The 23,735-nt window shown below is 43.6% G+C and overlaps 1 protein-coding gene and 1 long non-coding RNA gene across 5 annotated transcripts; both read left to right on the plus strand.

The window, feature by feature from the left end:
• Nucleotides 1-533: 533 nt before the first annotated feature.
• Nucleotides 534-5,354, plus strand: LOC134483603 (uncharacterized). Of its 3 annotated transcripts, none has more exons than XR_010060396.1 (3): nt 534-744; nt 1,749-3,322; nt 4,848-5,354. It is a non-coding gene; the product is annotated as an uncharacterized LOC134483603 (long non-coding RNA). The 3 variants fall into 3 exon arrangements; XR_010060395.1 differs by having other exon boundaries at nt 1,775-3,322; XR_010060394.1 differs by having other exon boundaries at nt 1,775-3,322; nt 5,077-5,354.
• Nucleotides 5,355-9,326: 3,972 nt separating this feature from the next.
• Nucleotides 9,327-23,188, plus strand: LOC134483604 (disks large homolog 5-like). Of its 2 annotated transcripts, XM_063278837.1 has the most exons (8): nt 9,327-9,818; nt 13,794-13,910; nt 18,496-18,593; nt 20,375-20,560; nt 21,030-21,173; nt 21,808-21,974; nt 22,687-22,792; nt 22,911-23,188. In XM_063278837.1, exons 4-7 carry the CDS (start codon nt 20,550-20,552, stop codon nt 22,749-22,751), a joined length of 387 nt encoding a protein of 128 aa, XP_063134907.1. In that variant the 5' UTR covers nt 9,327-9,818; nt 13,794-13,910; nt 18,496-18,593; nt 20,375-20,549; the 3' UTR covers nt 22,752-22,792; nt 22,911-23,188. The 2 variants fall into 2 exon arrangements, with proteins under 2 accessions (XP_063134907.1, XP_063134906.1); XM_063278836.1 differs by lacking the exons at nt 9,327-9,818; nt 13,794-13,910; nt 18,496-18,593 and adding an exon at nt 19,221-19,371 and having other exon boundaries at nt 20,401-20,560.
• Nucleotides 23,189-23,735: the final 547 nt, after the last annotated feature.

A 23,735-nucleotide genomic window follows, 5' to 3' on the forward strand; every position in this document is an offset into this window, starting at 1 on the left:
TCCACACTTTGCCTAGCACCATAAAGACTTCAACTCTTTCTCCTAATGAATATTCTGGCAATTGTCGATTGCTAAGCACATGACTTCATGAGTGTTCCCCTAACACACACCCATGTTGTAACCTACATGCAGACTATTTCTTGATGTGTTTTAAAGCACCTGTACAGAATGAGACAGGAGAACTTTTGACTGCATATTCAAACTGGTGTGAAATCTCAGGAAGGTTTAATGGCTAACATTGGTGAATGAGGACAATTTGAGTTAGGATGAGACATTTTTGGGGCAAGATAAGGAAGGAAACATTCATTTAGAAGCATTGGAATTACTAAGTTTTTTTATAATCAAGCCTTGAGAAAAATTTGGCTTTGGAAGCAGGAGATGCTCAGTGGCTCTGCCCCAGGAAAGTCTCCTGGAAAGGGCACCTCTGCTTATGCTCAGTACAGGGAGAACATTAGCAGGCTGGCAAAGTCTGCTCCCCATGACATCAGCTGTCCCTTCTATGACATTCTATTGTCTCCTAGAGAGTTCTTGGCATCCTCTGTGATGTCACCAGTGTTGTAGTGACAACCAGTGCCCTAGTTTCTCTCAGTCTGAGTCTGGCGGTTACACCCTAAGACATGTTTTCCCGTCTTCGCAAGAGTTTTGGGAGGGGGAACATCGATTGTGGAGAGACTAGAGTGAAGGAGTCTGGCCTTTCGTCTCAAAGTAATGATGGACAAAGACAGCACTTCTGGGGAATGTGGAGTAAGTTCTGGGCAGTGTATTTTGAGCTTCCTTCAGGGGGGCTGCAGGCTTAAGCTGACCTTTCTAGCAATGGGCCACAACAACTGCAGCATCTGAAAAGGAATTGAATTTCCATGAATATCACAATTCCTGAAAGTCAGGATTTCAGAACTTTAGATTCCCCATCCCCACTGGGAGGATATGGTAAGGCCAATGCTATTATTCTGTGAACTTCTGGTCTTTACTTTTACAGTTCATTTGTTCTGTTACATTGATATAAAAACACCATCAGGAGTCATGGAGGGTCCACCTTTTCTGAGTTTAGACAGGGCAGCAATGTACTTCACTATCATTGCTTCTTTAAATACAGTGGATATCTGACAGTAGGAAAAGGGGGAGAATTGTGCTCCAGGCAATAACCTTATGTTCTTAGACCTTCTCTGATTTCTTCTAATTGCAGGGTCATCGTTAGCTTTATATATTAGAGGTTGTGTGTTACAAACATTTTTCTAAAATACCAAAACTCTTTGGAACATGTAGACCAAGATTCAGCCTGTAACCCATTGGCACTTCGGGGGTTTGGTATTTCAAATAGGGGAATTGATAAGTCTGTTGACCATGTCCTCCCTGGAAATGCGTTTTAAATCCAAAGATATTGGCCTAGAATATCAGGGTAGGACATCTGAGTGTCTCCAGTCACTCAAGTATTGTGGATGGTGAATTTATCATCTGAGTTCTGAAACCACAGGGGTGAGGGTCCTGAAACCAAGCTGTACCCTGTTCAGCTGATAATAATCCTGGAGAAGCCATCTCGGTGGTACATGTAGGCACGTGATGTCCGGCATAGGGAGCACCTGGCTGCTTACATTTCTTGGTCTCTATAGAGTAGTGGGAGAACTGAGATCCACTGAGGAGGCCTCTTAAGCATAGACCAATCGCCTAGCAGTGACACTGGGTTCCAGGCTTGTTCTCCTGTTTAGGCCTCACTGTGGTCTATGTACACTCTATGCATTCTCCCCTTGCAGGTTCACTTGTGTCCTTCTACCTACAGAGGCTGGGAGAGAAACACCATCCCCTGGAACTGAGCTAAGCAAGAAGCAGGCCGAGAAGGAAAATAAGAGGTGGATTTAAGAGCTGCAGCTCATTACAGAGGAGCGAAACGACCTGAGAGATCGCCTGAGGTTTCTGACAGAGAGATCCATGAAGAACAGGTATGAATCGCTCCAAACGCTCTTGTTCCATTCCTGGGTGTTCAATTTCACCTTCATCTTATCCTTTTAAGGTTTTGGGTTCTAGAAAGCTGTGTCTCTGTAACGACCCTTTTTTAAACCTCACCTCCCATATAGAGGAGATTCAGAACCTGACCCTTCCTGAGGAGCAAGATGGAAAATGGACTCATCTGCTTCCATTTATTGAAAAGCAGGATTTGTGGTCTGAATGAAGAATTCGGGGATAAAGTCAGGGAGAGTGAGTGCCCAGTGTGTATTTGCAAAGCCCTTGACAGCTGGTGGCTTTGCAAGATTGTAATTGCAGTGAGTTTATGGTGAGTCTCTGTACGTGCTAGGCAGGGGACTGAGTGCTGGAAGATCCACACAGCAGCCTGAGGGGCCTGGTCCCAAACTGTTCATCTCAATGCTTGACTAGAAGGTCTCAGGCTCAGGCCTGTTTGTTCTTGTCTGTGTGTCTTGCCCTCTGAGACAGCAATGGTGCATGCAATTTCTCCTGGTTGTCACAGTGCTCTCTGTTTCCATATTTCTCTTTCTCTTTCTCTGACTCTGTTTACATTTCTCTTATTTGTGGCTGTGTCTCAGTCTGTGTATGTGCATGTGCACACATCCAAATGCATAGGTACAACATTTATATGTTTATATTTCCCTCCAAATTTGAGTCTAGGGGGTCTATGTCTTGGCCTGAGTATTTACCCATGCTACACTTTCATGGAGATGTGAGTGCTTTGTTCTGGGAGCCCCACTGTCAACAGCACAGTTCTTTGACTGTGTGGTCACATTTGTCTGTACAGTTGTATCCATTGGGCAGATTATTATTTTGTGGCCAGATGTGATCTCAACTCCATAATTATGTGTAATGTCTGTCTCTACACTATTAGTTATTCAGAATGAATAATTCCTGTTGTCAAAACAGGAAAAATCAAATCACATTTTCTGGGTGTGTAGGGGAGTGCCCGGAAGAGCTGTGGCTGAGGCTTTTGATAACATAACTGTCTTGACTCCAGGTCCAGTCCTCTCTATTGAACAAAGGGAGCCAGGAAACCCTCCATCTGGATGCTGAGCTTCCGGTGTCCTGGCCCCAGAATAACAAGTTTCTGAAGCTGAAGAAGATCCCAATATATAGAATTCAGAAGGTGTCCTTCCAGGGCTGGGGTAGTACAGGACCCACCCTGAGTTCATATATTCCTAAATGCTGATGTTCATTGTATTCTATCATTTGGGGCCAGGCCACACTTCAGGCCAAATCCATATTATGAAGACCTGGAGAGAATGGAGGAGGCGGTCATGTCAATTCTGCACAACTTAGAGATGGAGAACACTGAGATCCATGAGAACAGCCATAAGCTGAAAAAGGAGATGACCTTCTCTAGGTAAGTCCTGGTCAGAAAGGCTATCACTTGTGGAATGGCCATTTCTGATTTCTTTGTTCTGGATTGGACGGTCTTCAGCTATGACTCTATCTCTTGTGCTGTTTACACATCAGTGTGCCAGGGTCATTAGGACTCAGTTTTCAGTTCCACAAAAGACTGTTACTCATCCCAGGATTGTCTAGGCATCTTCAGAAGGCTCTAGATAGAACAGCACTGATTGAAGTCAGCAGAAGGTTATTAGGCTGAACGGGGCCTCTGGTGTCATACCAGGTTTTACAAAACTCAGTGTGTGGACCACATGGTTAGAATGACCTTCTCTTGGTTCTACTGACCTCCTTTGAGGGTGTTTGCCCACTACTAATTGATGTTGCCCCCGTGCATTGGGCTTTCATGGATAGTTGTAGATCCATGTTCTTTTTGAGAGATTTGGACCCTATTTGATGCTTGGGCCATCAAAAAAATTTCTTCTTCCCTGAATTGGCTGTTTCCTGTTTCTGCAGCAGCCTTATATGTATCAAGATGTATTCTACGTCTTCATGGGTATATGGGTTCTAGGGTTGTTAGTGGAACTTGGAAGTAGGAATGGGAGAAAGGGGCAGCAAGATCTTACTATGCAGAATGTATTTACAGTAACCTGCTCAGCCGCTCCTGATGGAGAACACATGTATGAAGAACTTTGTCACATCTATGCAGGAGAGCAAGGTGGTACAGATTTATTGTGCACTGATAGAGAAATATTTGATTGAATTGAACAAGAACGATAAATATGAATAGGAGAAGACCAGAAACCGCCAGACCCCAGCAATATCTGGTAGGAATAAGCAGCTGTGTGAGCTTAACAATATCTGATACCATTTTCCAATTTCATACATCTTTGTTTTCCCCTACAATCTTTCTAATTTACACTCCCAACGAGCCAACCATGGCCTGTAATGGAATTGTTCATTGCTCTGTCTATGTACAAGTATTCTGGGAAGGTAACCACTTTGCAGAAACTGAACTATTGGCAAGTATATTTTCCTTTTTTTTTTTGAAGCTGCAGTCCACAAATGGTGACAGATGAATAACATATCATATTATGGCATGACTGTGTGATATGCTATGTAGAGTTTTGAACAAGGTCTTGGTCCTGTGACAAATGACATTTTGTGGTCATGTGACCTCCTAGGTAGGAAGCACCTTTGTGGGATAAGAACCAATTGCAAATGTTGAATTCATCCTTGTCATTGACTTTTATCTTGGTGACATATGGACATCTCCTTTCTTCCTGCAACCCAATGAGGTCTCTTCCCATTGCCCTGTTCTTGGTTTGCACTGGTATAAGTCTGGGTCCCAGATTGGCAGCCCACATCACTGTGAGGCTTGCTGGAGATTTTCCCTGCCCGCAGAGTTAACAACAATGATATTAGTTAAAAGGTCCAGGTCGACTGTCCAATAGAACTGCGGTGGTAGAAGGCAGCATTCTGACAGCTGGCTAGCATTTCCCCACCAAATCAGTGTCTGAAAAACTGCCTTCCTCTCCCAGGTCTCAGAAAGTGCAAGACTGCTGGAATTGGACACGGACCAGGAAGAGGACTCCTGAAGAATAAGTTGCTTCCTCAGGAGTCCCCTGCTGACAAACATCCTGACTATTAACAACATGTTTTGGATGAATATTCTTCCTCATAGTTAATTTGTCATTGCTTAGAGACCTTAAATTTATATATCACTAAGCCAGCCTGACTGATTGAGGTCTTACTCACTTTCTTCTTTAGAAATCACCACTTGAGAGACAACTTGGGGGACCGCCTTTCATTATGCTAGAGGAGAAAGAGCAATACATCTGTGCTTCTAAATGTTCGTTAAGAATATGATGTTTAGAAATATTTTGTTATGATTTTCATTGAAGTTTTCTATTTGTTGTTTCATAGTTATATGCTCTTGTTATTATTTTTCATTTTTAAAATACTTTTAAATATTTATATTAATTCATTTTAATCCTGTTTTGTTGTAAATTGTATTTCTTATCAATAAAAATTGATTTTAATCTCTTGACTCTTAAGACCATCATTCTTATTCAAGGGTTCTTTCTGCTCCTGTGGACTTAGAACTGACAGCTGGAGATGGATCTCTGCATGTTCCAGGGAGCCTTGGCTAAATAGTGAATTCAAAGCCAGCAAGGGGTACCCAGTGTGAAGTGTCTTCTGTGTGGATAATGTGGCTGTCTCTCAGATGCACACTTTACTATGTAATCACTGCCATACTTTACCCATACTGTCATGTGTTCTGCTCACCTTAACATATAACAGTCTGCAGCTCACATTCATTGTTGACCCTGTGCCCCACATATTGAGTAATATACACTCATTGCTGTACAGCTACAGAAAAATTGACAACATTCTCAAAGGAATACAGAAGTCATCCTAATGGAGAACCATGTGCTTCAGCTTTTCTTGCAATACAGCATCGATATTTACCCCAGAGATTATGACCTTCAATGTCATGCTGGGAAACAGGTTTTGACAGATGCTCTTGTTCTTGACCAGAAGTATGCTGTGTTTTTATTGATGTAGATTAGACTTAGTTTTATCATTTATGTCAATGGGTCTTTTTTTCTACAGTCTGTCTGTGGCCTGTCCTGGGTGAATTTCCCTCATAGTCCAAAAGAAGGAATCCCATTCCCCGTTGTATATTATTGTTAGGGACCACGTGGTTCCTCTGAGAGAACAGCCGATGCTCTAATCTGTGAGTCGTCACCACAGCTTCTTCAGGTGGCTTTTGTCTTTCCAGGGCATGTGCTCTATTAGGTGGACAGGATCACCTCCAATTAAATGGAGAGACCTCAGGAGATGTGTATTCACAGGAAACTTACTGAGCTGTGCCTGCTCAATGTGCTAGGTTGTCAGGCATCCCTACAGGGCTCTGGTGTTCCCACTGCTCATTGTGGGTCAGCATCATCCTCCAGCATCACTTAGTGTCCATATTAGAGCAGATCTTTCACCTATTATCAATGAGGACCATGTATATTATTCACATCTGATAAAATACAGAATAGAAACTAACTTGCTGTAGGCCAGCTTGGCATAATGAATTCTTTTGATTGTTAGCAAGAAACTTATCTTTATCTAAGCAGTTTAGGGAGGAACCTCAAGGGCATCCATAGTGAATGCAGCCTACAGCTGTGAACACAGGTTTCTTTTGGAGAGCAGGCCTGTGCAAGCCCAGAACCGAGGTGGGACAGTTCAAGCTACCCTTTTTCCATGACCAATCTTGGATCACATTAAGACAGTATTTCTTCCAGGTGATGGATTTCCAATTTATGGAATTGAACTAACTTACTGAGAGTGGAGGTGACTTAGAGAGTTAATGTACAGAAGGAATAATCCAGAATGTCCTCAAAAGCTTGCTGTCACCCCAGGGCTTTTAAAAGCTCAGCACCTAGAGAACTAATGTAGTCTTTGGTTATTCTCAAGCTTAGGTCTTCTACTCATTATAAGCTGACCATGACACAAAAAGAGTCATCTGTGTCACAATAGAAACTAGTTGTCACTAGATTAACACCACACTATCACATCACTACCGTGTTTGAGGTTCTCAGTTACTATCTAAGAACCTGGAGGTGGCCTGGGTCTTGCTACACATACCCATAATTTATGTCCACATTGTCAGCTGAGAGTCTTCATACAGCCTGCTCTGTAATTTTGTAGAAGATTAATAGTGTTCTAGTGAGCACAATGTGATTAGGAAATCGGGGGATCCCAGGAGCCTCTCTGACTTCTAGCCCTCCATGCACTGTCAGATGCAGCCAGAGGACAAGGGGCTGTCGGTTCCAGGACTCTCCACATCCCTGCTGGGGTGCCATGCCCAGCCTGGAGAGTGAGGGTCGGTCCTGCTGTCCCCAGTCCCTCATGCCCAGAGCCTATCCACTGGCTGGCTGGGCTTGGCTTTCCTGTGCCTGGCCTTCCTTTGCCCATCCCTGCCCTGCCTTGCCCTGCCCTGTTGACTCTCACTACTTAGGCCAAAGAATTTGAGATTTGGGCTCCCTGGCCCTGCACTTAGAGCCTCTGGGAAGCAAGGAGACCCAAAGGGACAGACCCCAGGCCTGGCCCTGGAGTCCTGCATCTCCCCCTACCCAGAGGTGTATTCCACAGTTCTCCACTCCAAGTTTAGTTTTCAGGGACCCCAGCAGGTGGCGCTCGTTGCTGAGCCTCACATGTGAGCCTGGGATAGTGGTGGGATGTAAAGTGCTGGAAGTCTTTCAGAAAATTCAGTCTTTTCTCAAACTCTCTGACCATCCAGTGCCCTCCCTGGTTCACCCACCCCGTGGAAGGTGGGAATCCACTTTTCGATGTCCTGTGTGACTTTCCCTGCAGACTGGGCTCTCCTGCAGGAGATGCTTTCACATGCTTCTTTAAAAGCACCTGTTCCTCAGACTTAGATCAGCTGTGAAAACAGGCTTCTTCAAGTCAGTGTGCGAGCTCCCCCTCCCAGCTCAGAGCTGCAACACCATAGGATCCTCCAGCCCCAGTGCTGGGTGAGTCCCCCAAAGGACTTAGAGCAAAGTGCCCCTTCTGAGAAGTGACCTTAGAACAGAAGGTTCAGAAGTGACAGTCAACCCCCAAGTGCTTCTTCCAGGAGAAAGCAACCAGCTGTCCCTTTGAAACAGTGTAGGCTCCCACATGACCCAGTTCTGTGATTGGAGGAGATTTTCTGGTACTTTGTTGCCCAGTCACAGTGGGGATACATTCTTGATCCATGCTCATTCCTACAAGAAAAGGTCCTCCTCCCCACCCAGGCCTTGAGTTGAACCCAGGTACTTAAAGATCAACGGACCAGAGAGAACAGAATGCAGTCCAGGGGAGAGGAGAGGCCAGAATGATCTTAAAGCAGAGAAAAGCCCCATATCGGCCATCTAACATCTTTAGGGTTTGTGCATATTGTGTACTTCAGAACCTTAAGGTCACATTTTCTGATAACACTGTTAGGAGAAGCAGAAGTCTACTGTGGGTGGGATTGTCCCAGGCAGGGAGGGGATCCGACTCTGCAGGCCTGGCCACCCTCTGTGTTCTCCTGAAAATAACTGTTGGTCAGCTGTAAATCTGAAGTCAGAATTGTTTTTTGTCAACTCAAACGGATGACATTTCAAGTCTCACACACTATGTGACTTTACACACAGGGGACTTGAACTTACTTCTAGAGAAGTGACTATGGGCCGTCAGAGGGAAACCATTCTTGACTTTAGCATTCTGTCTGTATAACAGTCTACAGGGACTGGCTTCCTGGACAGACATGTTCAAGCAGACTCACATTGTTATGGGGAAAACCTGAGGCAAGAAATGTCCTGGGGACAGTGATTTCAGATTGTGCCTTTAGCCAGGAATCTCTGTTGTCCTTAAGGCCTGCTAAAACATGTAACTAGTTCAGGGCATCTCTGCTCTGACAACTGTTCCGGGTTCTCCTGAGAAGAAGGCCTTACTTTAAAAGTATTTCACAGAGCAATGTTTCTCAACCTGTGTGTCTCGATCCCTTCCCAGGCCCTTATTTTATGATACTTTGCCTATCAGATATGTTGCATATTATGACTTACAAGAACAGCAATATTAGTTACAAAGGCGCAATGAAATAATTTTATGGTGGGGGTCACCACAGCATGAAGATCTGTATTAAAGGGTTGCATCATTAGGAGGGATTTGAACCACTGCCATAGAAGCTGACACATGGGAACAGACTCCTCAGATGAGTAGAGACCCATGCAAGGGATACTGTGTCACACCCTAGAACCCAGAGGCAGAATCTACCCCAGGAGTCTGTGGGTCACCTTGTCTTAAATTCTCCCAGGGTCAAGAATAGCATTGATCATCTCAGCAGAGTCAGCTTGCACAGCCACATCAGGCCCATGGCTTCCCTTTACAGAGAAGGATGTGGGTCTGAGTGACAGACAGTGAGACTGAGGGGACCCTGACACTCATTTGCTTTGAGCTGTGGTTTCTTCACCTGTAAAATGGACGTGTTTCTGCTGAATTGGGTTGTTGTGGAGATTAACAGAACATACAACCTGCTCAGTGTCTGCCTGGCATGGACACATGCTGGTTAAATGGAAGTTGTCCATGGTGATGCATTTAAAAGAAGAATCTCTAGCCCCATAGTGTTAGATCCCGGGTTGTGGGGAGCAGGTGTGGCGGCAATCCCAAGATGGCGCCCGGGACTGCTGCCAAGTCTTATGACTAGCACCTGAGTTCCTCATACATCCAAAAGTAAGCCACGCCCATCTTGTGAGCTGCGCAGGCGCACCATGACACAAGATCAGGCCATTTGGCGTGGACCTATGAACTGAGACTATGTAGACTGCACTGATGGGGCGTGGTTACTGGTTTTTTAGTAGGGAGTGTCCTTGGGGGTAGGAGATTGCTGCTTGCATGCAGAAAGAAAGGTTCCTGAATAAACTGCTTTGAGAAGAACTTCGTGGTGTCTCTCCTATCTGCAGGACGGAGACGGAGACGACACCGGTGCCATACAGGTATTGTAAGCATTTTGTGACTCTACGACCACCTCAGATTAAAACCGAAGGCTCTTGTTTTAAATTAAAAAAAAAAGAATCAAGTATAAATTACTAATATGAAAAAATCATAATCAGAATTGAGGTAATTCCTGTGAAGACATTTAGTTTTTCATTCTTTTCTCCTTGAGGACTTCTCAAGTGTCTTTCCAAAATGTGATGGCCACACAAATGGTTCCCAGCGGGTGTGATCTCTCTGTCCATGGGCCTTCCCAAAAGCTGCAGAGCCAATGTGTTGTTTTACAACACAAAATTCCAGACATTAAGTTTACCAATGAAGTCTCAGGAATCAAATGCTGAAGTCAAGTAAAGCTCCCAACTATCCTTCCTAATTCACTGACCCCACAGAAAGAACATTCTTGTTCCCTCTGCACACTTTCTTAAAAATCCTTCAATTCAAAGACTTTCCATTGCATTAGTCATCTTCATTTCCTTTCAAGATATGCCTTGATCTCCTCTGGACCTAAGTGCACGTTTTACCTTTGCAGTGAAGGTGTGTAGTAGGTGAGTCATATGGTAATAAAGTCCATGTTTGCAGTAAACAAACAACTTTTTTTTAAATGTCTGTGCCATGGCAATGCTATACCACACACTAGTTTTTCACTAAATAATACATTCATAGAGATCACCGTGTGATCTAATATTTTGTAACATAACTTAGTAATGTTCTCTCTATTATAGAAATCAAGTTCTCTCATGTGTATTCTGGTCTTTTTCTGTCATATCTGAGTACATCATCATGGGAATCCCAAGGAACATCAAACCTGGGCTTTTGAAACTGTTGCATGTGGCCAACTGGGAATCAAAACCACCCAGGAGACTACTGATACTTGACACACATCAATTCCCCTCCCTATTTTCATATAGTTTATGGGAAGAGGTCACCATTGCTGACCATGTCTCATTATCCAACGTGCTACTAAATAGAACAGTTGGGGTAAAGGAGGTCACCCACAAAGCACAAAACACCCATCTCAGATAAACATGTATGGTTCATTGAATCTAAACATCAATGAATTTCAGGACACAATTAAATGTCGAAACCTAAGGATAATAGATAGTGAAGAGAATTAAGATTTCTAGTTCATAGGTCCAGTAAACACCATCAACAAATCATAGCAGAAAACTTCCATAAAGTAAAGAAAGAAAAGACCATATAGGTACAACAAGCTTACAGAACATCAAATTAATTATACCAGAAAGAATTCCTCCATTCACACAATAATTAAAACACTAAATGCACAGATCAAAGAAAGAACATTAAAAGGGGTAAGGTATTGAAGAGCTAAATTTCAAAAAGTCAGTCACAAACAAAGTGCTGACATGCATGAGAGAATTTGAGATAGGGTTCACCGACCCGGCTATCAGCCCCCAAGGACACTGGCCATCTGGAGCCACCCCCTCCCCTTCCTTCACTCCCTGAGGATGAGTCATCCCCCTGCTGAGTGAGATGAGTCACCCTACACACATTGCTGAGATGCTAGATTACACGTATTCTTTGCTGATGTAACTCCGCACTAAAAGTAACTGTGCACCATTTGAATCAGCCAATCTTGTGTAACAGCGCGAAATCCCCTGGCTTTCCCTCTATAAACCCCTGCCTTTAGAGGCTTGAGGTCGGCTCTGTGAGATACGTGTCGGCCCGAGATCTTGTTAATAAAGCTATCTCTTGTTGTTACATCAAGATCGGCTATGCGTGTTTCCTGGGGCAAGCCATAAGGAGACTGGAGCAAGAGTCTCCCCAAATATGGTGTCCTTTCAGTATAAATATCCAGTAAAAAAAATTCAGACGTATCGGAATTACACCAGACTTCTCAACAGAGACTCTAAAGGTCAGAAAATCTTGGGCAGATGTAATGCAGACCCAGGCTCCTATATCCAGCATAATCCTCAATCACCATAAATGGAGAAACTAAGATATTTCTTGTCAAAACCAAATTTAATGAACAAATTTTTTTTTCCGGAGCAGAGGACCGAGCCCAGGGCCTTGAGCTTGCCAGGCAAGTGTTCTACCACTGAGCTAAATCCCCAAACCTACAAAACCAAATATAAACAATACTTTTCTCTAAGAAAGAACAAGAGAGGATAATAGGAGGAAAACTCCAAGACAATGAGGTAAACTATACTCAAGAAAAACCAAGAAATTAATCATCTCTCAATAATTTCAAAAAAGAGAAGCACACAAACATAATTTCACCTACAACCAGAAAAAGAAGAGAATGCAGCAATCATTGGCTTTAATATCTGACCAGATCCTCTTTCCCTAATCCCCAAGCTTCTAGGGGCCAAACTGCCAGCCAAAGTGTATGCAAGGATGCTCTATGGTTCTAGGTGAGTCCTGTTGCCCCACCAAAGGCAGATCCTAGAGGTGTGAGGTGGGGATGGATATGTGTGGGTGCAGGAGCACTGTCACATAGGCAAAGCTGAGCAGAAACTGGATGTAAGGTTTGATGAGGGGAGTGTGGAAAGTAGGACAATATTTGAAATGTAAATAAATAAAATAACTAATTAATAAAAAATAGCCAAAAATAAAATAACAAGTAAAAAGGTAAATGAAAATTAAACCAAACCAACCAACCAAACAAACAAAAACTCCTGTAGTGGATTGGCCTAATGCTGCTTGTATTTTAATGCTAATTTGTAGAACTCAAGACTGGTTAACCCCAAATAACTGACCCTGCTCCCAGTTAACTGTGATTATAAAGAAGCCAACAGCCAACAGCTGCACAGCAGAGAGATGGGGGAGGGGAGCTTTGAGGGCTTTGCTAGAGAGGATCATGAGGAGGGAAGAAGGAGGAAGAAGCTGCCAGAGAATAAAGGAAGAACGTGTGTGATGGAGAGGAGAGAGGAAGAGGACAGCAGCCATGGTTAAGGGAGAGGAGAGCCTGGTCCTGAGGGGTGTCCAAGTGCAACAAAGAGCAGCCAAGATGCTACACAGTCAGTAAGAGCAGCTCTCAGGCGAGCAGAGATCAGCAGAGACCCCAGACCAACAAGCTACGCAAGCATAACTCTATCCAAACTCCCTCTCAATATCCCGTGTCCTCCATGGGCCTGGCATCAGCGTGTGTCCTGCGTCAGCACATGTGTCTGTCTCAGCTGACATCACTCTGCCCATCAGCCCGAGCCCAAGGAAACAGCGAGAAACCACACAGCCCACCACAAGGGTTTTTGCTGTGGTTCTATGAAGTCCCAACAAATGCAGCTCAACTACAGAATGCAAGGCAGACCAATGCATGTGTGTCCTTAGTGCAGAACCCTTCATCACGTGTCCTTTCACATGCGTGCTTTAGCAGAACATCCTTTTACCTGCATCTGCCTCAGTGAAACATTCCTTCACACATCTGCCTTAGCCTTTCACCTGTGTCCACTTCAGGGAACCACTCCTTCAGGTATAAAATTTCTCAAGATTAGTAAACCGCATACAGAACATTCAGAACAAAACAAGGTGTGTGGTCAGCATGTCCTTGAGCCAAGTCCCTTCTCCTCGTCAGTGACAGCAGGCGTGTTACAGCAACAATATTAAATGGCTGGCAGGCATGGAACAAAATGGCAAAGGTATTCTGGGGGATGTCAGACCGTACCAGCCAGCAGCTCAACTGAATTTTTAAGTTTTGATGTTACAAGTGAATATACTTGACCTTCAAACGCTGAGAGAGCCCATTATAATATGAACTATATAAACTAGGCCAAGACCACCTCTAGGGCAAAGGCCCTCAGCCTGGGGGTCGTGACCCACACGGGGTCTCCTATCAGATAGTTTACACTACAATAAAGATTCATTACAGTAGCAAATTTACAGTTGTGAAGTAGCGACAAAATAATTTGTAGTTGGGGTCACCACAGCTTGAGGAACTGTTCTAAAGGGTTGAGGCCATAGGAAGGTTGAGAAACACTGCTCTAGGAAATTATGTTTTCTTTCTCTTTCATATTTTTCAGACAGAATCTCAAACTGTAGCTGAGATTGGCTTGGCTTGGAACACGTGTGTAGTTCATGCTGGCATCAGACTTATGGCAATTCTCCGGCTTCAGCCTCCTACTCAGGAGCCTACCAGGGTGAGATCACAACCACGGGTAATGGGATTGCTGTTCTTGGTTGTCAACTTGAGTGTACCTGGAATTAACTAATGCCAAATGGCTTGATGCCCTGTGAGGGGGATCTCTCTCTCTCTCTCTCTCTCTCTCTCTCTCTCTCTCTCTCTCTCTCTCTCTCTCTCCTTCCTTATTTCTGTTTTCCTCTTTTCAACCCCCTCCTCTTGGTCCTCCTCCTCTTCTTTTTTTTTTTTGAGACAGGGTTTCCCTGTGTAGCTCTGGCTGTCCTGGAATTCATATTGTAGACCAGGCTGGCCTTGAACTCAGAGATCCACCTGCCTCTACCTCCTGGATGCTGAGGCTAAAGGCATTAGCACCATTGGATTTTTTTTTTCTTAATTAAATTTTCTGAAGCAAGAAGACCTACTTGTAATCCAAATCTTGGAGATCAGAAGATAAATCTTTAATTCAGATCTTTTGAGATGGAAAGGCCCACCTCTAATCTGGACCACACCTTCTTTTTTCTTTTTATTTTTTTCATCTTTATTAACTTGAGTATTTCTTATTTACATTTCGATTGTTATTCCCCTTCCCGATTTCCAGGCCAACATCCCTCAACCCTTTCCCCTCCCCTTCTATTTGGGTGATCCCCTCCCCATCCTTCCCCGATAAGCGCCCTCCCCCCAACAATCATGTTCACTGGGGGTTCAGTCTTGGCAGGACCAAGGGTTTCCCTTTCCACTGGTGTTCTTACTAGGCTATTCATTGCTACGTATGCAGTTGGAGTCCACCGTCAGTCCATGTATACTCTTTGGGTAGTGGCTTAGTCCCTGGAAGCTCTGGTTGGTTGGCATTGTTGTACATATGGGGTCTCAACCTCCTTCAAGCTCTTCCAGTCCTTTCTCTGATTACATAAACGGGGGCCCAGTTCTCAGTTCAGTGGTTTAATGATGGCATTCGGCTACGTATTTGCTGTATTCTGGCTGTGTCTCTCAGGAGAGATCTACATCCAGTACCTGTCGGCTTACACTTCTTTGCTTCATCCATCTTACCTAATATCTGTATAGGTATGGGCCACATGTGGGGCAGACTCTGAATCGGTGTTCCTTCTGCCTCTGTTCTAAACTTTGCCTCCCTATTCCCTGCCAAGGGTATTCTTGTTCCCCTTTTAAAGAAGGAGTGAAGCATCTGCATTTTGGTCATCCTTCTTGATTTTCATGTGTTCTGTGCATCTAGGGTAATTCGAGCATTTGGGCTAATATCCACTTATCAATGAGTGCATACCATGTGTGTTTTTCTGTGATTGGGTTACCTCACACAGGATGATATTTTCCAGTTCCATCCATTTGCCTATGAATTTCATAAAGTCATTGTTTTTGATAGCTGATTAATATACATTGTGTAGACATACCACATTTTCTGTATCCATTCCTCTCTTTAAGGGCATCCGGGTTCTTTCTAGCTTCTGGCTATTATAAATAAGGCTGCTATGAACATAGTGGAGCATGTGTCTTTGTTATATGTTGGGGCATCTTTTGGGTATATGCCCAAGAGAGGTATAGCTGGATCCTCAGGTAGTTCAATATCCAATTTTCTGAGGAATCTCCAGACTGATTTCCAGAATGGTTGTACCAGTCTGCAATCACACCAACAATGGAGGAGTGTTCCTCTTTCTCTACATCCTCTCCAGCATTTGCTGTCACCTGAGTTTTTGATCTTAGCCATTCTGACTGGTGTGAGGTGAAATCTAAGGGTTGTTTTGATTTGCATTTCCCTTGTGACTAAAGATGTTGAGCATTTCTTTTGGTGTTTCTCAGCCATTCGGCATTCCTCAGCTGTGAATTCTTTGTTTAGCTCTGAGCCACATTTTTTAAATAGGGTTATTTGTCTCCCTGCGGTCTAACTTCTTGAGTTCTTTGTATATTTTGGATATAAGCCCTCTATCTGTTGTAGGATTGGTAAAGATCTTTACCCAATCCGTTGGTTGTTGTTTGGACCACACCTTCTGCTGGCTCATATCAAGGACATGGAAGAAGGAAGTTTGCTTTATTAATTCGCCTACTTCTTCAGGATTCCTGCATGTACTGAAGAGCAGCTGAAATATCCAGCCTCATGGACAAAACCGTTGGGGTCCAGGAGTTGCCCCATAAACCACACAAACTCTGACCTCACTTAGAGAGGGATGGTTTTTTGAATGCCCACCCTAAGACTGATCATCAGAGACGTAGCTGAGAATTTGTCAGGCTAGGACCCTGGACATTTTTCTATGTCAGTTTATAAAGCCTAAAACTGTGATCTCATAGGCAGGTGCTGGAAGGGCTGTCTGGTTGTCAGCCCTGACTCAAGCCATTTTAGACAACAAAGGTTCATACTGACTTTTTATCTGTTTAAAGATTTATTTATTTATATATAAGTACACTGTAGCTGTCTGCAGACACACCAGAAGAGGGCATCAGGTCTCATTACAGATGGTTGTGAGCCACCACGTGGTTGCTGGGATTTGAACTCAGGACCTCTGGAAGAGCAGTCAGTGCTCTTAACCATGGAGCCATCTCTGCAGCCCTCATATTGACCTTTAATTTTTTGGTCGTACATGAAGCTTATAATTATGAAATTTAAGATTAAGAAACCTCACAACATAAACAACTTCCTCCCAGTGGTTCAGGAATGGGTGGGTGGGGGAGCACCCTCGAGGAGGCTGGGGAAGGGGGTGGAATGCAGGGTTATTGTAGGGGAAACTGGAAAGGGGTTAACATTTGAAATCCAAATAAACAAAATAACCGATAAAAAAAACATACACAAGTTATGTGATCATTCCTGACCCTGCTGTGAGTTAAATTATTTTCAGACAACAATGATATGCGACATATTACAGCAAGAATATGAACTATCTAGCCGGCATGGAACAAAATGGCTACAGCTATGCTAGGGGGATTGGCTTCAACAGGGGTAACTACTGCGTTTTAGACCTTCCATTCCTTGTTGAATTAGCTGTACCACAGCCTATAAGCCATTCTAATAAATTTTTTTTCTCTATATACAGAATCATTCTAGGAGGGATGATTGGTTATGCATTGTTAAATGCAATGCTGATCACGAAACCCCATCACTTCCACAGCAATATGCAAGTGTATGTAAGTTACTGAACAATTGAACAGAAATTAAAATTTACTGCATTTATTGCGTGGGTCAGCAGGCATAGGGAACAGCTGGCTGCTTACATCTCTTGGTCTCTATAGAGTAGAGGGAGAACTGAAACCCACTGAGGAGGTCTCTTAAGCGAAGTCCAAACTCCTTGCAGTGATACTGGATTCCAGGCTTGTTGTCCTCTTTAGGACTCACTGTGGTCTATGTACACTCTATGCATTCTCCGCATGCAGGTTCACATGGACTGAACTCAGAAAGGTGGGGTTGGCAGAAAGATGCATGGTTAAATAGCCCACCAGGTTCACATTGTATCAGCTTGATTTAATCTAAGGACAAAGAATTGGAGTTTCTCTGATGGCTTTCTTCTAAACCCTTGAAAGAATCACTGGGGTTTGACCTCAGTACTTCATACTTCTTGCTGGGTCAGCAAAACTCAAGGAAGCTTGAGATTGCCATAGGCACTGTATTATGCTGGATATACTGAGTAGATGATACTAAGATGTTCAGATGGTCATACCCATTTGCATGAGTTCTTAATGTGCACCTAAGGAAAGAGAGATCAAGGTCTTCAGAATAGGAAGATCATTTCCAGTTCTTTTCTACAATTCCAGTCTGAAAGACTGGTAGGGAGAGAATGGTAGATAATCAAGAATTCATAGATGATGCTTTGAAGGAAGTGTGGGTTTCTGTGCTGGTTTAGACAGGGTCTCAACTATCCCATGTTGCCCTCTTCCTAGCTGGCCAGGTTCACTTTGAGCTCAGATAAACCTGCTTCTACTTTCCAGTAGACAGTCTTACAAGAGTGGCCTCCAGGGACTGTGAGGACAGCATTAGCCTTTGACAGTTGAGGTGTGTAACCCACAACTACAGTTTTAGCCACTTTGTTCCATGTCTACCAGCTATTTCAGATTGTTGCTGTCTATGCCTGACAATCACGGACACAGAAAAATAACCTGATAGAGAGCAAGGACATGGTGATCACATCCTTTCCTGTTTTGTATGTTCTGGATGAGGCTTGTTAAAATTCCAATATTGCAGAAAGCTTTATATAGGACCCATCACATTAAGCATCACTGTGCACTGTTCTATCTAAAATGGCCTAATCAGAACTGACCACCAGATCACACTTCCTGCAATCCTCATATGAGAAGCATGAGCTTTTTGTTTTGACTTTTTTCTTTCTTTCTTATTTTTTGCTGTATAAGTTGAGAGGAAGATATTTGGGGCCATGGATCTGCCCCCAAAATCTGGGGTATGGATCTGATCAATCAGTGTTAGTGTGTGCACTCAATACAGTATCCATTTTTTTACTGTGACAGATGCTTTTGTGTTTGTGGGGAAGCCCATGACCCAGAGCACAAGTGCTGGGTCCTTGCTCTATCCACGTAGTGATATGTATAGCCTCGTCCTACACCTTTATCTGCACCCCCTATATCTCTTGACTATTTTATTTTTCTGATAGAAGCTCAGCTTCTGATAGAAGGCCTGTCAGCAGTGCTCCTTTGGCGACATTGGCGCAGAGATGAGACACCAACAAGCAGCATGAGGTTCCCTTCATTGGTGAGTCCAATATTGCACTTTCCACTGCCAACTGGTCTCCACACTGTTCCTAGCACCATAAAGACTTCAACTCTTTCAACTAAGGAATTTTCTGGCAATTGTCGATTGCTAAGCACATGACTTCATGAGTGTTCCCCTAACACACACCCATGTTGTAACCTACCATGCAGACTATTTCTTGATGTGAAATAAAGCACCTGTACAGAATGAGACAAGAGAACTTTTGACTGCATATTCAAGCTGGTATGAAATCTCAGGAAGTTTTAATGGCTAACATTGGTGAATGTGGACAATTTGAGTTAGGATGAGACATTTTGTGGCAAGATATGGAAGGAATCATTCATTTAGATACATAAGAATTACTAAGGTTTTTATAATCAAGCCTTGAGGAAAATTTGGCTTTGGAAGCAGGAGATGCTCAGTGGCTCTGCCCCAGGAAAGTCTCCTGGAAAGGGCACCTCTGCTTATGCTCAGTACAGGGAGAACATTAGCAGGAGGCAAAGTCTGCTCCCCATGACATCAGCTGTCCCTTCTTGGACATTCTATTGTCTCCTAGAGAGTTCTGGCATCCTCTGTGATGTCACCAGTGTTGTAGTGACAACCAGTGCCCTAGTTTCTCTCAGTCTGAGTCTGGCGGTTACAAGCTAAGACATGTTTTCCCGTCTTCGCAAGCGTTTTGGGAGGGGGAACGTCGATTGTGGAGAGACTAGAGTGAAGGAGTCTGGCCTTTCGTCTCAAAGTAATGATGGACAAAGACAGCACTTCTGGGGAATGTTGAGTAAGTTCTGGGCAGTGTATTTTGAGCTTCCTGCCAGGGGGGCTGCAGGCTTATGCTGACCTTTCTAGCAATGGGCCACAGCAACTGGAGCATCTGAAAAGGAATTGAATTTCCATGAATATCACAATTCCTGAAAGTCAGGATTTCAGAACTTTAGTTTCCCCAACCCCACAGGGAGGATGTGGTAAGGCCAATGCTATTATACTGTGAACTTCTGGCCTTCACTTTTCACTTCATTTGGTATGTTACATTGATATAAAAACACCATCAGGAGTCATGGAGGGTCCACCTTTTCTGAGTTCAGACAGGGCAGCAATGTACTTCACTATCATTGCTTCTTTAAATACAGTGGATATCTGACAGTAGGAACAGGGAGAGAATTGTGCTCCAGGCAATAACCTTATGTTCTAGACCTCCTCTGATTTCTTCTAACTGGCAGGATCATCGTTAGCTTTATATATTAGAGATGTGTGTTACAAACGTGTTTCTAAAATACCAAAAGTATTTGGAACATGTGGACCAAGATTCATCCTGTAACCTATTGGAACTTCTCGGGCATTTGGTATTTCAAATAGGGGAACTGATAAGTCTATTGACCATGTCCTCCATGCAAATGTGTTTTTATCCAAAGTTGTTGGCCTAGAGTATCAGGGTAGGACATCTGAGTGTCTCCAATCACTCAAGTCTTGTGGATGGTGTATTTATCATCTGAGTTCGAACCCACAGGGGTGAGGGTCCTGAAACCAAGCTGTACCCTGTTCAGCTGATGATAATCCTGGAGAAGCCATCTCCGTGGTCCATGTAAGCACCTGATGTCCGGAATAGGGAACACCTGGCTGCTTACATCTCTTAGTCTCTATAGAGTAGTGGGAGAACTGAGATCCACTGAGGACGCCTCTTAAGCATAGACCAATCGCCTAGCAGTGACACTGAGTTCCAGGCTTGTTCTCCTGTTTAGGCCTAACTGTGGTCTATGTACACTCTATGCATTCTCCCCATGCAGGTTCCCTTGTGTTCTTCTACCTACAGACGCTGGGAGAGAAACATCATCCCCTGGAACTGCCCTAAGCGAGAAGCAGGCCAAGAAGGAAAAGGAGAGGCTGATTAAAGAGCTGCAGCTCATTACCGAGGAGAGAAATGACCTGAGAGATCGCCTGAGGTTTCTGACAGAGAGATCCATGAAGAACAGGTATGAATTGCTCCAAATGCTCTTGTTTCATTCCTGGGTCTGCAAGGTCACCTTCATCTTATCCTATTAAGGTTTTGGGTTCTAGAAAGCTGTGCCTCCCTAACCACCCTGTGCTAAACCTCACCTCCCATATAGAGGAGATTCAGAACCTTGACCCTTCCTGAGGAGCGAGATGGAAAATGGACTCATCTGCTTCCATTTATTGAAAAGCAGATCTTGTGGTCTGAATGAAGAATTCGGGGATAAAGTCAGGGAGAGTGAGTGTCTAGTGTGCATTTGCAAAGCCCTTGACAGCTGGTGGCTTTGCAAGATTGTAATTGCAGTGAGTTTATGGTGAGTCTCTGTACTTGCTAGGCAGGGGACTGAGTGCTGGAAGATCCAGGCAGCAGCCTGGGGTAATATAGGACCCACCCTGAGTTCATATATTCCTAAATGCCTATGTTCATTGTATTCTATCATTTGGGGCCAGGCCACACTTCAGGCCAAATCCATATTATGAAGACCTGGAGAGAATGGAGGAGGCGGTCATGTCAATTCTGCACAACTTAGAGATGGAGAACACTGAGTTCCATGAGAACAACCATAAGCTGAAGAAGGAGATTACCTTCTCTAGGTAAGTCCTGGTCAGAAAGGATATCACTTCTGGAATGGCCATTTCTGACTTTCTTTGTTCTGGATTGCATGGTCTTCAGCTCTGGTTCTATCTCTTGTGCTGTTTACACATCAGTGTGCCAGGGTCATTAGGACTCAGTTTTCAGTTCCATAAAAGACTGTTACTCATCCCAGGATTGTCTAGGCATCTTCAGAAGGCTCTAGATAGAACAGCACTGATTGAAGTCAGGACAAGGTTATTAGGCTGACCTGGACCTACGGTGTCATACCAGGTTTTACAAAACTCAGTGTGTGGACCACATGGTAAGCATGACCTTCTCTTGGTTCTACTGACCTCCTTTGAGGGTGTTGGCCCACTACTAATTGATGTTGCCCCCATGCATTGGGCTTTCATGGATAGTTGTAGATCCATGTTCTTTTTGAGAGATGTGGACACTAATTGGTGCTCGGGCCAATTAAATAATTTATTCTTCCCGGAATTTACTCTTTGTGGTTTGTGCAGCAGCCTTATATGTATCGAAATGAATTCTATTAAGTCTTCATGGGTATCTGGGTCCTGGTGGAGTTAGTGGCACTCGGGAGTGGGAATGGGAGAAAGGGGCAGCATGATCTTACTATGCAGACTGTATTTCCAGAAACCTGCTCAGCCAGCTCCTGATGGACAACACATGTAGGAAGAAGTTGTTCCCACTGAAGCAGGAGAGCAAGGAGGTACATCTTGACTGTGCACTGAACCAGAAATATTTGGTTGACTTCAACAAGAAAGATAAAGACCAACAACGTCCAGACCCAGCATCATCTGGTAGGGTTGAGCAGCTGTGTTAGCTTAAAAATATCTGATAAAGTTTGCCAATTTGATACATCTTTGCTCTCTCCTACCACCTTTCTAATTTACACTCACAACCACCCAACCACCTCATGTAATGGAATTGTTCATTGCGCTGCCTATGCACAAGTATTCTGGGAAGTCAACCACTTTTCAGAAACTGAATTATTTTGCAAGTATATTTTTTTGAAGCTGCAGTATAGAAATGGTGACAGATTAATAACATACCTCATTATTGCATATCCACGTGATAGATTGGATGCTCTGTAGAGTTTTGAACAAGTTCTTGGTTCTTTGACAAATGACACTCTGTGGTCATGTGACTTCTTGTGTAGGAAGCACCTTTGCGGGATAAGAACAAAGTGCAAATGTCAAATTAGAACTTGTCATTGGTTTTAACCTTGGTGACATATGGACATCTACTTTCTTCCTGCAACCCAATGAGGTTCCTTCCATTGCCCTGTTCTTGGTTTGCACTGGTATAAGTCTGGGTCCCATATTGGCAGCCCACATTACTTTGAGGCTCTCTGGAGATTTTGCCCTTCCCAAAGAGTTAGCAACAATGATATCAGTTAAAAGGTCCATGTTGACTGTCCAATAGAACTGAGATGGTAGAAGGCAGCCTTCCGACAGCTGCCTTGCATTTCACCACCAAATCAGTGTCTGAAAAACTGCCTTCCTCTCCCAGGTCTCAGAAAGTGCAAGAGAGCTGGAATTGGACACACAGCAGTAAGAGAGCTTCCTGAAGAATAAGTTGCTTTCTCAGGAGTCCCTGATGACAAACATCCTGAATGGTAACAAATTTTTTTGGATGAGTATTCTTCCTCAGAGTTAATTTGTCATTGCTTAGAGACCCTAAATTTATATAACACTAAGCCAGCCTGACTGACTGAGGTCTTACTTTCTTCTCAGAAAACAGCACTTGAGAGACAACTTGGGGGACCTCCTTTCATTATGTGTGCAAGAGGAGAAACAGCAATACATCTGTGCTTCTAAATGTTCGTTAAGAATGTGCCGTTTAGAAATATTTTTGTTATGATTTTAATTGAAATTTTCTTTTTGTTGTTTCATATTTATATGTTCTTGTTACTGTTTTTATCTTTTCAAATATTTTTAAATATTTTAATTTATTTGTTTTAATCCTGTTTTGTTGTAAAAATGAATTCCTTATGAATAAAAATTGAATTCTATCTCTTGACTCTTAAGACCATCATTCTTACTCAAGGGTTCTGTCCCCTCCTGTGGACTTAGAACTGACAGCTACAGATGGATCTCTGCATGTTCCATGGATCCTGGGCTAATAAGTGAATTCAAAGTCACCAAGGGGTACCCAGTGTGACAGTGTCTTTTGTGTGGATAATGTGGCTGTTTCTCGGACACACACTTTATGAAGTAATCACTGACATGCTTTACCCAATTATTAGGGTCCATGTGGTTCTTCTGAGAGAGCAGCAGATGCTCTATCCTGTGAGTCATCACCACAGCTCCTGCAGGTGCTTTTGTCCTTCCACATCATGTACTGTATTAGGTGGACAGGATCACCTCCAATCAAATAGAGAGATCTCAGGAGATGTGTATTCACAGGAAATTTACTGAGCTGTGCATGCTCAATGTGTTAGCTTGCCAGCCATCCCTACAGGGCTCTGGTGTTCCCACTCCTCATTGTGGGTCAGGATCATCCTCCAGCACCACTTAGTGTCCATATTAGAGCAGATCTTTCACCTATTATCAATGATG

The sequence above is a fragment of the Rattus norvegicus genome, chromosome 19, assembly GCF_036323735.1.
Source record: "Rattus norvegicus strain BN/NHsdMcwi chromosome 19, GRCr8, whole genome shotgun sequence".
Taxonomy (NCBI): Eukaryota; Metazoa; Chordata; class Mammalia; order Rodentia; family Muridae; genus Rattus; species Rattus norvegicus.

Bases quoted from the DNA above. Each gene is read 5' to 3' on its own strand.
- LOC134483604 (XM_063278836.1), top strand. From the start codon at position 19,245: ATGTTTTCCCGTCTTCGCAAGCGTTTTGGGAGGGGGAACGTCGATTGT. The intron at 19,372-20,400 runs GTAAGTTCTGGG...TTCTACCTACAG, and splicing joins GCACTTCTGGGGAATGTTGA to ACGCTGGGAGAGAAACATCA. The intron at 21,975-22,686 runs GTAGGGTTGAGC...TTCCTCTCCCAG, and splicing joins TCCAGACCCAGCATCATCTG to GTCTCAGAAAGTGCAAGAGA.